At 39.2% G+C, this 18,902-nt stretch overlaps 1 protein-coding gene across 4 annotated transcripts in view; it reads left to right on the forward strand.

Annotated features, from left to right (window-relative positions):
- The window catches only part of ece1 (endothelin converting enzyme 1), a 31,980-nt gene extending 13,311 nt beyond the window's left edge, over window positions 1-18,669 (forward strand). For all 4 annotated transcript variants that reach the window (XM_086293222.1, XM_086293221.1, XM_086293220.1 and 1 more), the window contains 17 exons: window positions 4,712-4,847; window positions 8,825-9,037; window positions 9,144-9,268; window positions 9,376-9,522; window positions 9,832-9,897; window positions 10,162-10,350; window positions 10,973-11,115; window positions 11,364-11,478; window positions 13,759-13,869; window positions 13,949-14,047; window positions 14,184-14,261; window positions 14,379-14,482; window positions 14,736-14,846; window positions 15,282-15,349; window positions 15,422-15,612; window positions 16,047-16,142; window positions 16,817-18,669. In XM_086293222.1, coding sequence (XP_086149348.1) covers window positions 4,712-4,847; window positions 8,825-9,037; window positions 9,144-9,268; window positions 9,376-9,522; window positions 9,832-9,897; window positions 10,162-10,350; window positions 10,973-11,115; window positions 11,364-11,478; window positions 13,759-13,869; window positions 13,949-14,047; window positions 14,184-14,261; window positions 14,379-14,482; window positions 14,736-14,846; window positions 15,282-15,349; window positions 15,422-15,612; window positions 16,047-16,142; window positions 16,817-16,993 — 2,169 coding nt within the window. In that variant the 3' untranslated portion in view covers window positions 16,994-18,669. The remainder of the gene's footprint in view (window positions 1-4,711; window positions 4,848-8,824; window positions 9,038-9,143; window positions 9,269-9,375; window positions 9,523-9,831; window positions 9,898-10,161; window positions 10,351-10,972; window positions 11,116-11,363; window positions 11,479-13,758; window positions 13,870-13,948; window positions 14,048-14,183; window positions 14,262-14,378; window positions 14,483-14,735; window positions 14,847-15,281; window positions 15,350-15,421; window positions 15,613-16,046; window positions 16,143-16,816) is intronic.
- The last annotated feature ends 233 nt before the right edge of the window (window positions 18,670-18,902 follow it).

Raw genomic sequence — 18,902 nt, forward strand, 5'->3', positions numbered from 1 at the left:
AAAGCTCCTGCAAGATGTGACCATCTCCCCCACCAGTTGAAGAGCCCCCCAGGCGGTTCGACGCACCGGCGGCACCCTGCTCCAGGGCCGGGCCCCCATGCACCCACCCGCCCCAGCCCAGAGACGGAGCGCCCCCAGAACCTCACGCCCATCCCGGACCCACCCAGGGGCAGCCAGGCTACCAGGTCAGTAACCCACGTCCGTCAGCACAGACCCTCCCCTAGCCCCGCTGCACGCAGCCGCGAGGAAACAGTCACCTGAGAGCCAACAGAGCCCCCAACCGGACATGACCGCTACCCCGGGTTGAGCCCCCCAAGGAAGATGCCTCCGGGGAACCCCCCGACGCCCTAAGCCTGTCCCTACCCCCACACCAATCACAACAGTGAAGGCGGGACCAAACTATGACCCCCCCACCCCCACTAGGTGATGGAGCTGATAAAAGGAGTCCAGAGCAATTGATCTGATGTGGTGGCAGAGGCTGTATCAAGACTAATGTAATCTAATGGATAATTTCTATATTGGTTAGAATTAAGATTATTTTTATTTTTCCAGTTCATGAGGACTGTTTTCTTGGCTATGCATAGGGCAGTGAAAATCATATGGGCTATATTCTTTTCTGAAGTGACATTATCTAAGCTGCCCAGTAAACACACTAAGGGGGAGGTTGGAATGTTACATTTCAGACACTTTGATAAGTCTTCACATATCTCGCGCCAAAACTTTTGCACTGGTGGACAGAACCAAAGAGCGTGGATGTAATTGTCTGGTGTATTGCCTTGACAGTGTGAGCAGTTGTTGGAAGATGTAAAGCCCATCTTGAACATCCAATGACCTGTATAGTGCACTCTATGTAGTATTTTGTATTGTATTAATTGCAGACTGGGATTTTTAATTAATTTAAAGGTTTTTAAGCAAATCTGAGACCAGAAGTTTTGGTCTAAGCTGACTGATAAATCTGCTTCCCACTTTGCAATAGGAAGGGATATTGATTCATCTAATTTAGAAAGAGTTCTGTATATTTTAGATAATAATTTGGGGGATTTAAGAGTAAGAAAATGTGCCGCACTTAGTGGTGTTTGTAATTCAACTTGACTGAGGTTAAATTTCTTTTTTACTATGGATTTAATTTGTTGATATTCTAAAAATCTTGTCTTGTTGATCCCATATTGTGCAACTAGTCTGTCAAATGGAATAAATTCTGTTCCCTCTAATATATGTTCTAAGTATTTAATTCCTTTACAACTCCATTCTGGGAAATTAATCATATTATTGTTTTGTAATATGTCAGGGTTATTCCAGATAGGTGTACGTTTGCATGGGATTAATGAAGACTCCGTTATTTTTAGAAACTCCCACCATGCTGTCAGAGAAAAGCTGATGTTGATACTTTTAAAGCATTCATGTCTTTTGATGTTTGAGCTAATAAATGGTAGGTCTGAAATCTCTAGATCCTTGCATAGTGCCTGTTCAACATCTAGCCAGGGCTCAACTAAGAGGGTATGTTTTAACCATTCTGAGATGAACTGAAGCCTGTTGGCTAAGAAGTATTGGTGAAAATTAGGCAGATCTAATCCTCCTCTATCCTTGGTTCTTTGTAGTGTTTTTAAGCTGATACGCGGGGGTTTATCTTTCCAAAGGAATTTGGAAATATATGAATCCAGAGATCTGAACCAATCTTGTGATGGTTTGTTAGGGATCATCGAAAATAAGTAATTTATTTTTGGCAAGATCATCATTTTTATAGTGGCGACCCTTCCCATGAGTGATATGGGTAAAGATTTCCATCTAGTCAGATCGCCTTCTACTTTCTTTAGAAGTGGGATGTGGTTTAGTTTAGTTAAGTCTGAAAGCTTAGGAGAGACATTAATACCTAAATATTTAATATTTCCGGATTGCAGTGGGGCAGAGGAAGAATTATGGAAGGAGCAGTTAATGGGGAGAACTGTAGATTTTGGCCAGTTAATTGAATAATCTGAAACTCTTGAAAACCAGTTTATTAAAGTAATTACCTCAGAGAGGTTGGTTTGTGTGTTTTGCAGAAAAAGCAACACATCATCCGCATAGAGACTGATTTTATGTTCTATGTTCTTACATTTTATGCCCTTAATTGTTGTAGCCTGTCTAAATGCTGCTGCTAGAGGTTCGATAAAAATTGCAAAAAGTGAAGGGGAGAGTGGGCATCCCTGTCTGGTGCCCCTCAGGAGATAGAAGCTGGAGGATGTCTGGTCATTTGTTCTGATACGAGCTGTTGGGGAATTGTATAATATTCTTATCCAGTTTATGAAAGAGTTTCCAAAACCAAATTTGTGTAAAGTTGCGAATAAAAATTTCCAGTTAACTGTCAAATGCTTTTTCTGCATCTAGAGATAATATTATGGTTTCGATGTTTTTATCGTATGAGTAGTCTATTAAATTAAGTAATCTACGAGTGTTTGTTGAGGAGTGCCGACCTTTTATGAAACCAGTTTGGTCAGGATGAATTAAGAGGGGGGTCATTTTCTCTAATCTCTTTGAGAGAGCTTTGCAGATTATTTTAAGGTCTACATTTAAAAGAGAAATTGGACGATAGCTTGAGGGAAATAAAGGGTCTTTGCCTGGTTTTAGCAGGAGACTAATGTTGGCAGAATTCATATTTGGTGGTAGTCTGCCATTTTCCTCGATTTCCTGCAACATGCCGTGGAATACTGGTGCCAAAATTATCCAGAATTCTTTGTAGAATTCTGCAGGGAAGCCGTCTGGACCTGGAGCCTTATTATTGGGCATACTTATCAGGGCTTCCTGGAGTTCACTTGGCGTCAGTGGCGAATCCAGTTCCATTGCTTGACTATCTAGTAATTTTGGAAGAGTTACGTTGTCAAGAAACAGATCAATTTCATTTTTAGATGGGTTTATTTGTGGTGAGTATAAAGTTTCATAGAAATCCCTAAAAATGTTGTTTATTCTTCCAGGATCATATATTATGTTCCCCGATAAATCTTTAGCAGCACATATAGTTGTGTTTTTCTTTATTTATTTTTAGCTGGTTAGCTAGAAATCGACCTGATTTGTTACTGTGTTCAAAATTCTGCAAGCGAAGTCTTTGTATAAGGAATTGTGTTTTTTTTTTTTTTTTTTTTTTTTTTTTTAATTAATAATTTCATTTAATTCTAGTTTTGTTTTGCATATTTTGTTCAATGTTTCCTGATCTTGGTCGCACGCGTAGGCTGCTTCTAGTGATTTGATGTTTTTTTTTTTTTTTTTTTTTTTTCTAATTCCTGAATATTTTTGTTTTCTTCTTTCTTTTTGTGTGATGAGAAAGAAATTATTTTACCTCTCATCACAGCTTTCCCTGCTTCCCATAGAACAGAAGCAGATATTCCGGGAGTGTCATTAAAGTCTAAATATGAAGTCCATTCCTTTTTAAAATATTTAATAAAGTCTTCATCTTTAAGTAGTGATATATTAAATCTCCAGTTTTTTCTTGGCGTAGTGTTATTCTTGTGCATTAGTGTTAAAGATACAGGAGCATGATCGCTGACAGCTATAGGATGAATCTCAGTGTCTGAAATGTCACACAGCAGTGAGCTGCTGACCAAAAAATAATCCAGACGAGAGTAAGAGTGATGAACATGCGAGAAAAAAGTATATTCCTTACTGGTGGGGTGAAGAGAGCGCCATGCATCGCAAAGACCAAAGTCGCTCATATACTGTTTGATTATATTTGTGGACTGCCAATTGCGCTGAGTTCCTGTTGTGTTGAGCCTATCAATGTCTTCATTTAGTCCAAGGTTGAGGTCACCGCCAAGAATGAGTGTGCAATCAAGGTGTTCAGAGAGTGCACTAAAAAATCCGTGGAAGAATGAGGGTTCATCAACATTTGGACCGTATATACTTGCAATACATAGTTTTTTGTTCAATATTGATAGTTTAATAATTAGAAATCTACCCTCTGGATCTATAACTGTATCGAGTACTGTAAAATTAACTTTTTTATGTATTAAAATTGCTACTCCCCGTTGTCTAGAATTATAACAGGCTGCAAACACGTTAGGAAACTCAGGTGTTTTAAGTTCGTTTAAACCTGTGACAGGTCTGTGAGTTTCTTGTAATAAAACAACATCTGCCTGTAGTGTTTTTTTTTTTTTTTTTTTTTAAGCTGGTTAAATATCTTTAACCTTGTGAAAATGTCTACTAATAGCAGCAAATCTGATCCCTATATTTATAGATTTGGCATACCTGGCTTCAACATGGTGTAGTGTGTGGAATGAACAAAAGTCACCATTTATTTATAGGAGTCTCGTTCAGACTGACCAGAGTTTGTAATGTGTCCATTGAAGGATACGAGTGACTCTTGGAGTCAAAGTCTTTGAGCCACTTTTCAACAGATCGTTATCAGTAAACTCATCATTTAAAGGGTGAACACCAAAAGCAGCAGATAAAGTTCAGCGTTGTCTTGTCTTATATTAGGCCAAAAGTAAACTGTGCTTTTATTAGTGAGGAAACAATGAAAGAATGCTTGACCTCTTTCAGTGTATGAGGGCTGAGGAGACTAATGGAGAAGCCATTGTGCTGTGAAACCATACCTGTCATCAAATCCCTGAGAAACTTTATCTAGACACAATATTTTCCAGTTTTTGTTCACAAGTAAATACTCATTGTGTGTCATTCATGCAGTAGTGTCTGTGGCTTTGAATTTTAAAAAGCCATCTAAAAGATTTGTGTATGTGTGTAGGTGAGTCTTCTGCACGGCCGTTCCTCGTGTTGGCCGAGCAGGACACGGATGGAGAGGAGGCTAATGTGCTTGGTGTGCATTCTGTCAGTGGGCCTGTTCGTAACTCTCATCACAACTGGGATTTTCTACAAACAGAGTGAGTCCAAAGTTTTATTGACACCTCAATATTACTATTTTGATCTTTCAGTGATTTTATATTTCTAATCTTATTTATTTTTTCTGAACTCCACAAAAGAATGAAAGAATCCTAGCCTGTAATTAACTTATACACTTAAGTTTTAAAATCAGCTGCTTCCAGTAACTAAGAAAATGATGCAGAAACAATCAAAAATATTTGGATTTTCAAAATAGGTTTAATTCTAAAAAATAAAATAAATAAAAAATTAAATTGAAAGGAGCCCAGTGCCTGTATTTACAAATGTCATAAATGACCCCACACAACTTTACGTTCTCCTCGCCACATCACACGTCTTGTGAAAGCTACAGGTGAAGAAGACACATTATTATTGGAGAATTTTTAGAACGGTCACAGCTACACTTACAAATATAGATGGTTCAAAGGTGACCCTGCTTGATCCCTTGAAAGTTGAGGTCAATCAACAAATTTGTGCTTGATGTATTAGACACTCTTTTGCAATGTAGAAATGCAAAGGGTGACCTTGTGTCCACAAACCCAGAGCAAGACTCAAGAAAATCTAGCAAAACATAAAAGCGCTACCCCATTCATGCATTTTTCTTCCCTTTATCCAATTCAGGGTTGTGAGTGGGATTGGGAGATCCCCCTGGACAGGTCTTGGGCTATTACAGGGTTAACATATGGACAATTGTTCATGCTCACATTTACATCTTCAGCCAGTTTACTGTAAAATCACCTAACCCTCTGAATTGTGGGAAGAAGCTGGAGTGTCTGCCAAAAAACAGACACTGGGAAGACATGCAAACTCCATAGAGAAGGCCCAAACCCAGAATATTCTTGCTTTAAAGTGACAATGCTGACCACTGCTGTCCTAAGTGTTTTGAAAAGTCACCTCTGCAAAACATGAAATGGAAAAGGCACAAGAATGCTACACCCATTTTAATTACAGTAGTACCAGTTGGCCTCATTGCTTAATCAAAGAGACATGACTCTTTTTAAAAAAAAAAAAAAAAAAAAAAAAAAAAAAAAAAGGCACCAGGCTTTGTTTTGAATTTCCCTGCCTCCAGGGTTTAAAGGTTATATTTGTACTTCTAAATGTGAAACTATAGCAAAAAGCTTACTTACTGCACTTTTTTCATTGTTCTGCACAAGGAAAGACTGTAAGACTACAATTTGCGAGGGGTTATTAAATAGGGAGTTGTGCAAAGTTTGTTCTTACTAGACTTATTAGATTCTTACTAGAATGTCTGGATTAAGTTTCTTCAAGTCTAAGCCAGAGACCTTATAGAAGAGAGAGGCATGGCACTCAATGTTGTAAAAAAGTAAATATGACAGAATTCTATAATGGTCCAAATGAAGAGTGGGCAAGTAAACTTGAAATTATATTAAAACTAAGTCTGTAAACTTTAAGCTTCAAGCAAACACTTAGGGTTTTATTTGAAGTGTTATTAACATAAACTTTTTTTTTTTTTTAATGTTAATAACACTTCAAATAAAGCCCTAAGTGTTTGCTTGGGGGTATTTCCCAAGCCCAGAGCAAAAGCCAAGTGGTGAAATTTGTTTCTGGAAAGACTTTGGTATAGCAAAGTTAACTAAATACACTGAACAAAAATATTTGGGAACCGCTGACCTAGAGGATCGTCTGAGACCAGCTACCCAGACAGCTGCAGCAACAATTGGTTTGCATAACCAAAGAATTTCTGCACAAACTGTCTCAGGGAAGCTCATCTGCATGCTCGTCATCCTCATCGGGGTCTGGACCTGACTGCAGTTCGTTGTCACCAACTAGAGTATGCAAACACTCACATTCGATGGCGTTTGGCACGTTGGAAAGGCGTTCTGGTCACAGATGAGTCCTGGTTTTCACTGTTTAGGGCAGATGGCAGACAGCGTGTGTGGCGTCGTCTGGGTGAGCAGTTTGCTGATGTCAACGTTGTGGCCCATGGTGGCGGTGGGGTTCTGGTATGGGCAGGCGTATGTTATGGACAACAAACACAGGTGCATTTTATTGCTGGCATTTTGAATGCACAGAGGTACCGTGACGAGATCCCTAGGCCCATTGTTGTGCCATTCGTCCACGACTATCGCCTCATGTTGCAGCATGATAATGCACGGCCCCATATTGCAAGGATCCGTACACAGTTCCTGGAAGCTGAAAACATCCCAGTTCTTGCATGGCCAGCATATTCACCAGACATGTCACCCATTGAGCATGTTTGGGATGCTCTGGATCGGCGTATACGACAGTGTTCCAGTTCCTCCCAATATTCAGCAACTTTGCACAGCTATTGAAGAGAAGTGGACCAACATTCCACAGGCCACGATCAACAACCTGATCAACTCAATGCAACAGATGTGTTGCCCTGCGTGAGGCACATGGTGGCCACACCAGATACTGACTGGTTTTCTGCCCCCCCATAAAGCAAAACTGCACATTTCAGAGTGGCCTTTTATTGTGGGCAGTCTAAGGTACACCTGTACATTATTCATGCTGTCTAATCAGTCCCTTGATATGCCACACCTGGGATGGATTATCTTGGTAACACAGATTTATAAAGATTTGAGAACAATATTTGAGAATCATGGGTCTGCTGAAAATGTTTCTACATACACAGATGTTTGAGTTCAGCTCAATAAAAAATGGGAGCAAAGACAAATGTTGCATTTAGATTTTTGTTCAGTGTAGTTCCAGCTCCAGACATGGGCAGTACTGATATCTTACCTCAAGAGTGGAAATCAACTTTGCTATAATGAAAGATGGTTTATAGGAGAATTTTCAATAATGCAATTCAATGAGTTTTTAAAAATAAATAAATAAATATAATTATAATTTGTTTTGTAATAAAGTAAAATTGCCAACTGAGGTAGAATCCCATGCTAAATTTTTACAAAAATCCTAAATGTATATTATTGTGGTCCTAATATTCCTTCACAAAAGTGCTAATATAGCTAGTGAAAGAGAAAAGTCTTGCACAGTGTTGTCGAATTATTCATTTTATTATTTTTGGCTAGTGGGGATTAGTTTCTTGTATGTGAGAGATGAGGAAGAAAAGTCTGAAGTAGAAATGTGATTGTTAGATGCTTAAAAACAACCCTAGCTCTCTCTCTTGACCTTGTTCATTATGGAAAAAGGAGTTTATGGAATTGTATTGACATCCTGGTGGCGTCTCATCAATGGTAGCTTCCTTAAATTTACCATGGGAAACGTAATGCCACTTCCTCCAATTCAGCACCACAAGTCAGATCACACTTTGAAATAACAAAAGGAACAAGGATGAAACCTCCTAAGGGTACTAACATCATCACAGCACATATGTCTCAGTCTCTGTCTCATACCTTATATGGACAAGCTGAAGGTCTTACAGGAAGTTTTGTAGTAGAGGTATTCACTGCTTACACTTCTGTAAATGTTAAAAGGTTTCTGTTCAACAGCTTTAATGTTTAGAACAGAGAATCTATAAGCCTCAGTGCTCTGCTTGGTTCCTCTTTATTGTTCTAGAGAACTAACACATATATACTGTATGGGAAAGTGTCATCTTAGATTTGGATGTTAAAACAGCTCAAAAGACATGTTTGTGGTGTTTGTATAAAAACTGTACTTGACTCCTGAAATAATGAAATGATTGCTGAAGTAATCCTCAGTCTTCTGCCCTTTTCTGTTTAATATATTCATCTATTAATCAGACACTTTGATTAATAATTATTTATTAGTGGAACATGCCACTTCCTCAAAGACCTGCCACGTATCACTACTATTTCTAAAGAATATTGCAATACGCAGTCCCTTCAGGTTGTATATTTGTTCTTCTAAGATGATGGATTCCAGATGGTCAGAAAACCCTGGTTTTCTGATCCCACAATGAATTATTTTCAGATTATCCATTTTGGTTGTTTCCCACTAGCTGATAATGCTGAAAGTGAATTATCCATGAATTTAATATGCTTTAAAACAGTTTTTTGCTTTTTTTGTGCAACAGCACACCCAGGCTTGTGCCTAACAGAGCCATGCATTACTGTGGCCAGTGCGGTTCTGGGAGCAATGGACCGATCCGTAGATCCCTGCCAGGACTTCTATAACTTTGCTTGTGGGGGCTGGATAAAAAACAACCCACTATATGAGGGCAAGTCCCGCTGGGGTTCTTTCAGCAACCTGTGGGAACACAACATGCTTGTAATGAAGCAGTTATTAGGTAAAGATCCTTTATTTGAATGCAGTTCAGTGTTTTTAGTTTTTTTTTTACCCCCATATTTTTAGCTTGTTTTTTCCACTGGTGTGATTTCATTGTATTTGGGCAGAAAACACAACAATGAAAGGTTTAAGTGATGCTGAAGAAAAGGCCCAGCGATATTATGAGGCCTGCATGAATGAGACCAAGATTGAGGAACTGGGAGCTAAGCCACTCCAACAACTAATTGACCAGGTATGGTTATTCAACTTTAAAAGAAATCATTTTTATTGATTTTAATAAAATTGATTTTCTTGGCTCCATTAGTTTCTGAAAGTGTGCTTAATTCCTGTCTGTTCCAGATCGGAGGATGGGGTCTTACTGAACCTTGGGACAAGGACAACTTCCAAAAAGTTCTGCGAACCGTGTCTGTCAACTTGCGTACTTTTCCTTTCTTCACTGTGTTTGTCAGCACAGACTCCAAAAACTCCAGTACTAACATCATCCAGGTGAGAAGAACAGAAGTTAAAGGTTTAACAGCTTCCTCGAGGACAGGTTTTATCTATTATTCTTGGACCGATTCCTTTGTTATTGCTACAGTATTGGTCTATCTGCTTTCAAATGAATTCATTCCTTTTGTAGGGTGTCACAAGACTATGACAAAAAGGAAAAAGTGGGATCTCTGGCAAGTTTCTGCATTAGCCTACATGCTGGAGTTGCCAGGCTAATGCAGAAACTTGCCAAATGAAAACAAAAGGGCTGATTTTGAGCTTATACAGAGGCCGAACCGAGTCATAGGCTGTTTCTCTTAACACTAGGTGGATCAGACCAGCCTGGGACTACCTTCACGTGATTACTACCTCAACAAAACTGCAAATGAAAAGGTATTGTCTACAGTGTTAGACTGGTTTTAGTTATGACAGTTTGCATGCAAGGGTGCACAGTAATTTAAACACACCCTGAGCCTCGTTGCCTTGTTACAAAAGGAAGTCAAATATTTAATAATATTCCTATTTTGGCCTCGGGGGATAAACTCTGCATAGTAGCATGTGGTTCCATAGTTTGAATTCTTTCCTAATTTAAGTTTATAATGCATTCAAACATTTTCTCCATACAACCCTGTCTCAATGTGCTGCCTTTCTTTATAGTATCTGACAGCATACCTCAACTTTCTAGTGGAGTTGGGAGTTCTTCTGGGTGGCACAAAGGAAAGTTCTCGGGCCATGATGGAGGAAGTTTTAGATTTTGAAACCACCCTGGCCAACATCACAGTCCCTCAGGAGGAGAGAAGAGATGAGGAGCTCATTTACAATAAGATGGAGGCAAAGGACCTGACAGTGAGTGTCTCCAGAGATCTCTTCTTCTAACTTCAGGTTTAACCGCATGTTTCTGGGGTTCCAAAGCTGTCTCAGTTCCTACTGCAGACTTAACAGGCCCTGGAGTATGTCTTAGCAATTGTGTAAAGTCTTTCCCAGTTGCGTATCATAAGATGTGGATTGCTACAAGCACTCTTGTGTAACAACAGTACTGGTTAGTAAGAGCGATTCTGTTGCTTCGAGCTTGGAGTAAGCATTTCATGTTTTTCCTAATATTATAGGTTTCTTATGTCTAAGTTATGTCTTTGTTTTGTTTGTGGCTGGCTTTATGCTGCACACTGTATGTTTGCATGTGATACCTTGTAGCTAGATCAGGAAATGCTGTGGTTTACTGAGAGCCTTTGTGTGACTGCCATTTAAAGATTTTGGGGTGAGTGAAGTCAGATAGGCAAAGTATGCTGAACTTCCAGTGTAGGCCTCAGTTTTGATGGTATCGGCAAAGGGAAGAACAAATGTTTGCAGTATTTAAACTTTCTTCAAATGTCAGCTGCACTGTGAATGACCATGAATGTACGTTAAGATCACTGTAAAGAAGCCCAGACTCTTCTCATCATTCCTCAGTTGCTTGTTTTGTGTGTTGCAGACTCTAGCTCCAGCAGTGGACTGGATGCCATACCTCAGAGAAATGTTTGCTTCTGTGTCACTTAATGGATCAGAGCCAGTGGTGGTTTATGCCAAAGAATACCTCCAGAAAGTGTCTGACCTCATAACTAAAACAAATAAAAGGTGAGGTGCAAAGAAACTCTTAATCATTTTTTTCTTTAACGTGTCAAAGACAGGTTGCATAACGTTGTGAACACAGCTATGTAAATATCTGTTCCCCTAGATTTATTATGCAGTCAAATAAATAAAATGGAGCAGAGGAGATCAACAGTCTACAATAACTCTTGTACATTTACATGATAAGACCAACTGCTTGGATTTATTGTGAATTGCCCCTTCTTCAATTAACAGATATTTTTATCTTTTGTAAGCCTTCTCAACAACTACATGATGATGAAAGTAGTGAGAAAGATGGCCTCAATTTTGGACCAAAAGTTCCAGGATGCAGAGCAGCGTTTCCTTGAGGTCATGTATGGAACCAAGAAGGTAAGGGATGAAGCCTTAGGCCTTGTCACTATAATCAATGTCTTCCTGGTTATCTCAACACTCGATGGGCATATTGGAATGCATCTGGGCACTGGCAGTTAAATTGGATATAAAAACATGTCAAACCAGCTTTAACTGGTGTTAATGTTAAATCTTTGCCAGATCAATTTGTATTTATTTCTATAATACTGCTTCTGTAGGGATGGGTTCTATCCTTTTGTGATCCTAAGTAAATTAAGTTCACATCAGTAATCAGAAGGCAGTTTATATTGTAAAGACTCTACAAATTCTAGCAATTAGACTGCCCTTATATGTGAAACTATTTGGCAGCAGTGGGGAGGAAGAACTTAAACAGCCACCAGACTACAGGAGAGGAAGACAAACGTTAAAGGCATGGGGGGGTCTCTTTAGTGCATAAGGGGAAGTGTCTCAGTGGTGAGCCTATAGCAGCATAACTAGGAGATGGTTTGAGGTCACCTGATCCAGCCCTAACTGTAAGCTTTATCAAACAGCCTTGCATCTAATCTTAAAGTAGAGAGGGTGTCTGTCTTCAGAATCAAAGCTGGAGAGGTGTCTAATAGCAGAAGGCTCAAACTTGCATTATAGATGGCTTAAATATGTACCTTCTTAGAAACGAGTGGCAGTAACAGCTAGGGGCAGAAGTAAGAATAAAATGAATATGTAAAGTGTTCACTTCATAAAATGCAGACACAGTAACGGGAATCTGCAGTTTCCTGCTCTGAAAACACTCCAACTCCAAACTGCATCCTTCTTTGTTTTTACTTGCATTTGAAAGTTTCTGGGTTGATTCAGAAATGACAGCTTGTTGAGTAATTCCTGCTTTAAGAGTTTGCTCAGTGACATAATGTAAGCATACAGTCTTGTGACATTTAAATTCAGATCAAAGGGTGCATTCACAAAAATGACAGCAAGTTTGCTCACCTGACTCATTATGTTGAACTTTGTAGAGAGCGGAGTTAAACTGTCCAGGTCTTGAGTTGGCTGCTACATAAATACAGTGGCAGTAAATGACGTCACACCTCCCCAGAAAGAGTACAGATAATCTGCAGTCTTGTGAATGCAAAGTATTCACACTACTTTCCTATAATAGAGGAAAAAATGGCTGACATACAAAGAGCAGTTTCAACTTTCTAGAGAGCAAAGGTTAATATGGAGTTATTTTTACAGTAAATAAAACCCAAATGATTTGCTCTACGAAACACAATGATGCTACAGATTTTATTTTTTTATTTTTCAAACAAATAAAACTTTATGGAAGGTCAGCTCAATCTCTAAAGTTGTGCTTCCTGTTTGACTGTGAATACTCCAGTGACTTCATCCCTTATTGGAGGAAGATCTGTTCCCTGTCTCGTTACCCACTGGGGTCAAGCTGAAATAACAAACCAATACTCTGCGTGCGTCTTTGTTTCTGTTCCACATCTCATTTTCCATCTGTATGCCGAGCGGATTCTAACGTTTTCTTGCTCTGAACGCTTGCGTCTTTTTTTTTTTTTTTTTTTTTTTTTTTTTGCCTACAGCTCTGTCATTTTCACCTGAAGATAAACTTATGTTAATCTAGAGGTAGCAAAATTAGACTTTGCAAATACAAGGAAAACCTTTAAAAACAGTTATGAGAAATTAATTTTGTAATTGCAAAATTTAATTTGAATAACTGAGGTTTGTTTTAAAGTGCATTTTAGATTTAGGGGAAAATGACAAATGTAACTACTTAACAAATGAAAGAGTTTCTGGTATCAGTGTGTTGTGACTCAGGGCAGCATCAAAAATTGGGTGTGGCATGTAGAGTGCTGTGAGCTATATACAATCGCTGAGCCTAGAGAGATGGCATTTAAAATTTGCTTAAAATAACAGCTCGAAGGTCATAGACAAAGCAATTTATCAAGTATATGGTTCACTTTCTATCAGAGGTCTTGGCATCCTTCATAAAATTGTTCAAAAAAATAGTAGTGTTACACCTTAATTATATATTCTAACAGCAGGAATGCAATAAGCAGGATGCAGACCTCCACTTCAAAATTGGTGAATTTATTTCTAGCCATGTAGATCTGTTTATCATAGTCGGGGTTCTAGGCAATTTAAATGCAGCAAGTTAAAACTTATGAGGATTAGTCATGTGTAATCTGGGAAATCTAGGAGGTGGTAACTAATCTGAAGCAAGAAAAATATGGCAGCCTAAAAAAACACTGCACAAGGCAAATGACACCTAACAACCAGTGAAGGGTGCATCGTTTTCTTTAACGCGTCTTGGGTTTTTTGCAGAGCTGCACTCCACGCTGGAAGCTGTGCGTCAGCGACACAGACAGTGCCTTGGGCTTTGCTCTTGGCGCGATGTTTGTCAAAGCCACCTTTGCTGAGGACAGCAAAGCCATTGTAAGTGTTTCAAGGTTCTTCCTTCAAAATAGCATCTGCGAGAGATCGATTGACGTCTCTTTGTCTTCCTGTGCTTCAGGCTGAGAAAATGGTTACAGAAATTAAGCAGGCATTTGAGGATGGATTGAAGTATGTGAGCTGGATGGACACAGAAACAAAAAAGGCAGCAAAAGAAAAAGTGGGTATAAAGCATCCCCCTGGTGCTTTATGGTGACATCTGTGCATGAACTGTTTTCTGTGTAGAAGTGGCAGAGAAATGCAGCACTGCCATCTGCTGTGAAAATATGTCTCTTACAAATTGTCGTCTTTCACAGGCAGATGCAATATACAACATGGTCGGGTATCCTGAATTCATCATGAATGGCACGAAACTGGATAAAGTGTTCAATGATGTAGGTAAATGCAAAAGTGGATTACAGGGCCTAACTTCTCACTTTTGTTTGTCATGGTCTCTTTTGCCTGATTAAAATGCTGAATTTTATTTTCTGTTACTTTGATTCCTCTTTCAGTTTGCTGTGGTGTCAGGCCTTTACTTCCAGAATGTTATGCAGTACTACAACTTCTCAGGCAGAGTGACTGCAGACCAGCTGAGGAAACCTCCCAACCGAAACCAGTGAGTTCCTCAGTTTTAACCCTCTTTCCCACCATCCTTCTCACAGGGGAGGTAGCACACTGTTATGGGAGTGAATTTCTATTGGCGTGTGTGCATTATACTGACGTAGCAGAACCAAACTTTGTCTCTAATTGAGCTATGGAGGAGGGGTTAGATAAAGGTTCCCATTAGTTTCAAACTGATCTGAAGTCTGTGTAGGAACAGGAACTTGATGTTGATCTCATGAGGTGCATTCTTGTACCTTGTTTTGCAGGTGGAGCATGACCCCTCCAACAGTAAATGCCTATTACAACCCAACAAAAAATGAGATGGTTCTGCCTGCAGGAATCCTGCAAGTTCCATTCTACAGTCGCTCTTGGCCTAAGTATGTCCTCCATGTGTTGTTGGAGTTTGCTAAATAAAGTAATTAACACTCTTTATTCTGCTGTGAAAGGCATTTATATTTGGCTGACAAACTGACCGTCACATTTACTCACATTCATATACTACTGAGATTCAAATCCAGAGCTGCTGCTTTGAGGCAACAGTGCTAACAGCTGTTCCACCCAAACACAATTTTCCACCTTCTTAGTCTTTGTGTTCACTTGAAGCCAGTAGCCACTTAGATTAACGTGAAATACAAATGACTTTCTCACACTTGAGACCAGCACCTACACTATTTAAGCCTCTGAGGTCTGAGTCATCATGGGTGATGATATCATAGGCGATCAAAAGATGTCAGTTTTGGCTTTAAATCATTGTCTGACTTAAAACTCAGCAAATCTGTTTAACAACCCTCTAAATTTTCTTTATTGTGTAGAGCTCTCAATTTTGGTGGAATTGGAGTTGTCATGGGCCATGAGCTGACTCACGCATTTGATGACCAAGGTAAAAAAATCTTAATTTGTATTTTCAGAGTGACTTAAACTTGACCAAAACTAATAATATTTGTATTCAAAGGCAGGGAGTATGATAAAGATGGAAACCTACGCCCTTGGTGGAAGAACTCTTCTGTTGAAGCTTTCAAGACGCAGACCCAGTGCATGGTGGAGCAGTATGGCAATTACAGCATCAACCAAGAGTCTCTGAATGGAAGACAAACGCTGGGAGAAAACATCGCTGACAACGGTGGACTCAAGGCTGCTTACAACGTCTGTCAGATAAGAAGCACGGCTCACCTTGAAACCTCATGAAATATTTAAATGTGCAGAAAGGGGCTTTCTGTGAGCAATGCTGGTATAAGACTGTATTTGGGTTATAACCAAGTTTTGACACATTGCATGCTTACAAGGTCAGACGAGCAGTGCACAGATTTGCCATTAAGCCCCTGTAGCAGTTTATCTCTCAGGCCTGCTGTGGGTCATATCATTAATCTGTATTGGAAAAAGGTTGTCTAGTTTACAGTGAAGCCTGGAAATGCAACAGGTGGCTATGAGTGGCCTTGTCAGCCTCTAGTTACTACTTCACATGCACACATTCTTTCCATGTAATGAAAGGTCATAAGCTGTGAGGCAGATGACCAAATGCTATAGAAGCAAAAGTGATGCCCTAGAAGTAAATTGAGGTGCTTCTTTTTGTTTTGAAGGCTTATTTAAACTGGATTAAAAAGAACGGTGAGGAGGCCACGCTGCCAGCGCTGGGAATGACGAACCATCAGCTGTTTTTTGTGGGGTTTGCCCAGGTTTGTACCAACCAACACTGCTTCTGCTTTAAAGCCTTAATACACATCTGGGGGTGTGCTTTGAGCTGTAAACTGTTCAGAATAACAATTTGTGGTTACCATCTTGGCTTGGTTCTCAGCGTTGCATTTACCACACTCAAAGGATACACAAGTTTGCCACACTTGTTCCTGTTTGTTTCTGACAGGCTCTAAGAAAGCTGGTATGTCACAGATCTCGATTGTATGCTTGTATGCAAAACCATGGCTGTAGGAAGACAACAAGACCTATTATAAGCTTTGTAGTGTAAAACTCTGTAATAAACACCAATGCTAAAACACTGCTATAAGATGGGTGGTGGAGGGGACAGGTTTGAATAGAGAGATTTTGATCTTAAAGTCTCTCAAGATATGCTGCTCAAAAATTAAAGGAACACTTAAATCACACACTGGATCTTGATGAATAAAATATGAAAGTTGGAAAGTACATACTAGTCTGTGGAACTGAAAATCACTCCAAAAATCAAAGTGGGAGACAAATCAAACTTTTTGGGCTTGTCTTGTTGTTGCCTCTCAAATGTACCTGTTGTCATGGTAATTTGCACCAAAGCAAATTATTCTCAACAGCTTTTTGAGTAACTCTGAAGGATTAGGTAGACAAATAACTCATCCTTGTCTCATCTCTGTTCCTCTCACAGGTATGGTGCTCTGTCAAGACACCTGAGAGCTCGCATGAGGGCGTTATGACAGATCCTCACAGTCCTCCGAGATTCAGGGTCATCGGCACAGTGTCAAATTCACGTGAATTCTCTAAGCACTTTGGATGCAAAGCAGATACTCCCATGAACCCAAATCACAAGTGTGAGCTTTGGTGATGCCTCGTTGATCACGGAGTTTAACAGGAGTGAAACTGACACTGGGGGTGGGGGTTGTTTAAGATGCCAACAAAGCCTCATGAGACTGGGATGCAGGTATCACTGAAAGTCCCCTTTTGCTACTTAGTGCTTATCAGGCTGTTTATCGGGACAAAATGTGGCTGCTGTGTTGGAAGGATTGCAATCTTCACTACTTCTATGCAAAGACTGTTTTAGCAAACTGCATTCCCCGAAATTGAGATTTAATGTCGCTTTATTTTGTTTTTGGTTTGTTTGAACGCTTTGAAAAACCACCTGATAGTTACGATGGAGGAACCACTCTTCTGGCTTCATATTTTCAAATGAGCAGATTAATGGGACTTTTTGTTACTTTCCACTGAGCTTTTATCTGCTGCTTTTATTGAATGTTATATTTAAAGTTTTTGTTCTTTTATACAAGTGAACCAGGAATTTAAATATTTTTTTTTTTTTTTTTTTTTTTTTTAACCTGAGGAAAGTGCAGTTAACACTGTTTTGTTTTTTTTTTTAAAGCCGTTAAGGGGTAAAAAAAATACTGTTTTAATGATGCAAGTGTTTGCCTTTTAACACTTAATATTCCAAAAATGTGTACAGTTTGGTCAGTGTCATTCAGAACTTGAGTAAGCAGAGCCACAATGTGCCATACCCATTTATACATTTTGTCACAAATTTTGTACATTAAAACCAAACTAGAAACATTTCCCTTGTTCAGTTTATTTGATTCATGCATCACTTTAATTCACAGGCAAGATTCTGACCTGACACACGGTGACCAGAGGCTCAGATTCTGCATACGTTTTGTTTGGGTCCAGTGGTCTTCCCTGGGCTAATTTTGGGTGTCATTTGACTTTTTGCAAAATGTTTTCTGCATCAGTTTCATTGAAATATCTATGAAAAGAGTTGGGCACAGGTGACACCTGCCAAATTCATAGACTAGAAGTTAATGCTGTAAGGTTCTTCCACTTTGGTGGGTGTTTTGTTTTTTCTTTAGCAATACAATCCTCAAGTTGTTGTTCATTATCCCTCTTGACTAAACTTGATGATCTGGCTTTCTGTTATCTTCAGTTTGCCTTGATTCAGGTGTAATCTGAATTTCTGATATTGGGTTACTTTGTCTTTTACAGTAGTAGGTTATAGGTGTAAATGAATATGTTGCCTGATCATAAATCAGATTTTTAAATGGCTCAGACATGTTCAAAACCTTTGTGCATTCAGAACATTTCATGTAGACCGGTTTTGATTTGTCAGAAGTACAAAATATGATTAGACAAACTAGCAACAGTATGAGGGTGGAAATTGGCTCACAGCTTGAGGTTTTTGTTTTTTCTAAATGTTCTGGCTCCTTCATGGTTATTACCCTGCCTATGCGTGCAGGGTACTAGAGGATGAATGGATGTACAGCTGCTGCATATATCAATTTTTCTTAAGTCCTCTAATTTTATTGTTTTCACCACCTCCCAACTTAAGGTACTGCACTCAAGTCATTAACTACTGAAATTTTTCAATAAAATGTACTGCTATTCCTTTTAAGGTGATGCAAAATGTAGATTCCTCCTTGGACTATCTTAAAAGATCTTGGGCATCTGTTTTGTAAATGAATACATTGAATAGGGAAGGCAATAATCTCAAATTGTTTTCCTTATGTCTCAGATTTTTAAGTGGGGGTAAAGGGTCTTTCACTGGCTCACTTTTAATAAAAGAAGAAAAAAATCAGTGCTGTGTTGTAATGCTGGTATTCCCAGGTCATAATGCACAAGTTTGGTCGATTTGGGTTGCATTTAGTCCCAGATTTGTTTGATATTCGTGCACTTAAAAGGGGTGAATTAGGAACAATGAATTGGGATCTTTTAATTCATGATTAATTTCACTGGTCTTGCCTACTTGAGATCAC

The sequence above is a fragment of the Aulonocara sp. 'chitande type north' Nkhata Bay genome, linkage group LG5 (genome assembly GCF_057382095.1).
Source record: "Aulonocara sp. 'chitande type north' Nkhata Bay isolate Kocher_YH1m ecotype deep benthic linkage group LG5, A_spYH_male_GT1.1, whole genome shotgun sequence".
Lineage (NCBI taxonomy): Eukaryota > Metazoa > Chordata > Actinopteri > Cichliformes > Cichlidae > Aulonocara > Aulonocara sp. 'chitande type north' Nkhata Bay.